General features: G+C 71.4%; 1 protein-coding gene across 1 annotated transcript in view; it reads right to left on the bottom strand.

Annotated features, from left to right (window-relative positions):
• Positions 1 to 107: 107 nt before the first annotated feature.
• LOC112966462 (syntaxin-binding protein 2-like) overlaps positions 108 to 1,750 on the bottom strand; it is a gene marked incomplete at both ends in the record, with an annotated part of 8,453 nt that continues 6,810 nt past the window's right edge. Inside the window, one exon of the mRNA XM_026066590.1 lies at positions 108 to 301. Coding sequence (XP_025922375.1) covers positions 108 to 301 — 194 coding nt within the window. The remainder of the gene's footprint in view (positions 302 to 1,750) is intronic.

Here is a 1,750-nt window from a genome sequence, read left to right as displayed (position 1 = left end):
TTGGCCATGGAGCAACCACACATTGGCCATGGAGCAACCACCCATTGGCCGTGGAGCAACCACGGATGGGCCATGGAGCAACCACGGATGGGCCATGGAGCAACCACGGATCCGGATGGGCCCCGGAGGAGACCGCAGGCACCCTTGGGTGCCCCCCACCCTTGGGTGCTGGTGACACGCACCGGTAGGTGTCGTGCTGGAGGTCCAGCAGGTCGTAGGCCATCGCCTGCAGCGTCAACTCGTGCAGCAGCGGCGTCACCAGGTCGAAGCTCCGGTCCACGATGAGCAGCTGCGTGCGACCCTGCGCCCGCGCCGCACCCGTGGGCACCCAGGGGCGCGGGGACACCCGGGTGGTGCCCAAGGGTGCGGGGACACCTGGGTGGCGCCCAAGGGTGCGGGGACACCAGCCCATGTGGCACCCAGGGGCGCGGGGACACCTGGGTGGTGCCCAAGGGTGCGGGGACACCAGCCCATGTGGCACCCAGGGGTGCGGGGACACCCAGGTGGCACCCAAAGGTGCGGGGACACCAGCCCACGTGGCACCCAGGGGAATGGGGACACCCAGGTGGCACCCAGGGGTGCGGGGACACCAGCCCACGTGGCACCCAGGGGTGCGGGGACACCCAGGTGGCACCCAAGGGCGCAGGGACACCCAGGTGGCACCCAGGGGAATGGGGACACCGGCCCACGTGACACCCAGGGGTGCAGGGACACCCAGGTGGCACCCAAAGGTGTGGGGACACCAGCCCATGTGGCACCGAGGGGCATGGGGACACCCGGGTGGCACCCAGGGGTGCGGGGACACCAGCCCACGTGGCACCCAGGGGAATGGGGACACCCAGGTGGCACCCAAAGGTGCGGGGACACCCAGGTGGCACCCAGGGGTGTGGGGACACCAGCCCATGTGGCACCCAGGGGCATGGGGACACCCGGGTGGCACCCAGGGGTGCGGGGACACCCAGGTGGCACCCAGGGGTGCAGGGACACCAGCCCACGTGGCACCCAGGGGTGCGGGGACACCCAGGTGGCACCCAGGGGTGCAGGGACACCAGCCCATGTGGCACCCAGGGGCATGGGGACACCCGGGTGGCACCCAGGGGTGCGGGGACACCAGCCCACGTGGCACCCAGGGGAATGGGGACACCCAGGTGGCACCCAGGGGTGTGGGGACACCCAGGTGGCACCCAAAGGTGCGGGGACACCCGGGTGGCACCCAGGGGTGCGGGGACACCAGCCCACGTGGCACCCAGGGGTGTGGGGACACCCAGGTGGCACCCAGGGGTGCGGGGACACCAGCCCACGTGGCACCCAGGGGTGCGGGGACACCCAGGTGGCACCCAGGGGTGCAGGGACACCAGCCCACGTGGCACCCAGGGGCGTGGGGACACCCAGGTGGCACCCGAGGGTGCTGGGGGGACCCCCCCGCACACAGGGCCGGGTGCCTGTGCAGGGGCACCCACGTCCTGGTGGCGCTTGGGTGCCACCCCAGCCCCGTCCCTGTCCCCATCGGTGGCAGGGGCCACCCTGTCGCCATCCCCAATGGGTGCCAGGTGCCACCCTGTCCCTGTCCCTAGTGGGCAAAAGGGGCCACCCTGTCCCCATCCCTGTCCCCAACGGTGGTGAGGGCCACCTCGTCCCTGTCCCTGTTGGTGACCGGATCCACCATGTCCCTGTCCCCATCCCTGGTGAGGGCCACCTCGTCCATGTCCCTGTTGGTGGCCGGACCCACCATGTCCCTGTCCCCATCCCT

This window comes from Apteryx rowi, unplaced genomic scaffold (assembly GCF_003343035.1).
Source record: "Apteryx rowi isolate R43461 unplaced genomic scaffold, aptRow1 scaffold_2438, whole genome shotgun sequence".
NCBI classification, from domain to species: domain Eukaryota; kingdom Metazoa; phylum Chordata; class Aves; order Apterygiformes; family Apterygidae; genus Apteryx; species Apteryx rowi.
Note: the sequence above shows the minus strand (reverse complement) of the source record. Positions and strands in the feature narration are given on the sequence as shown.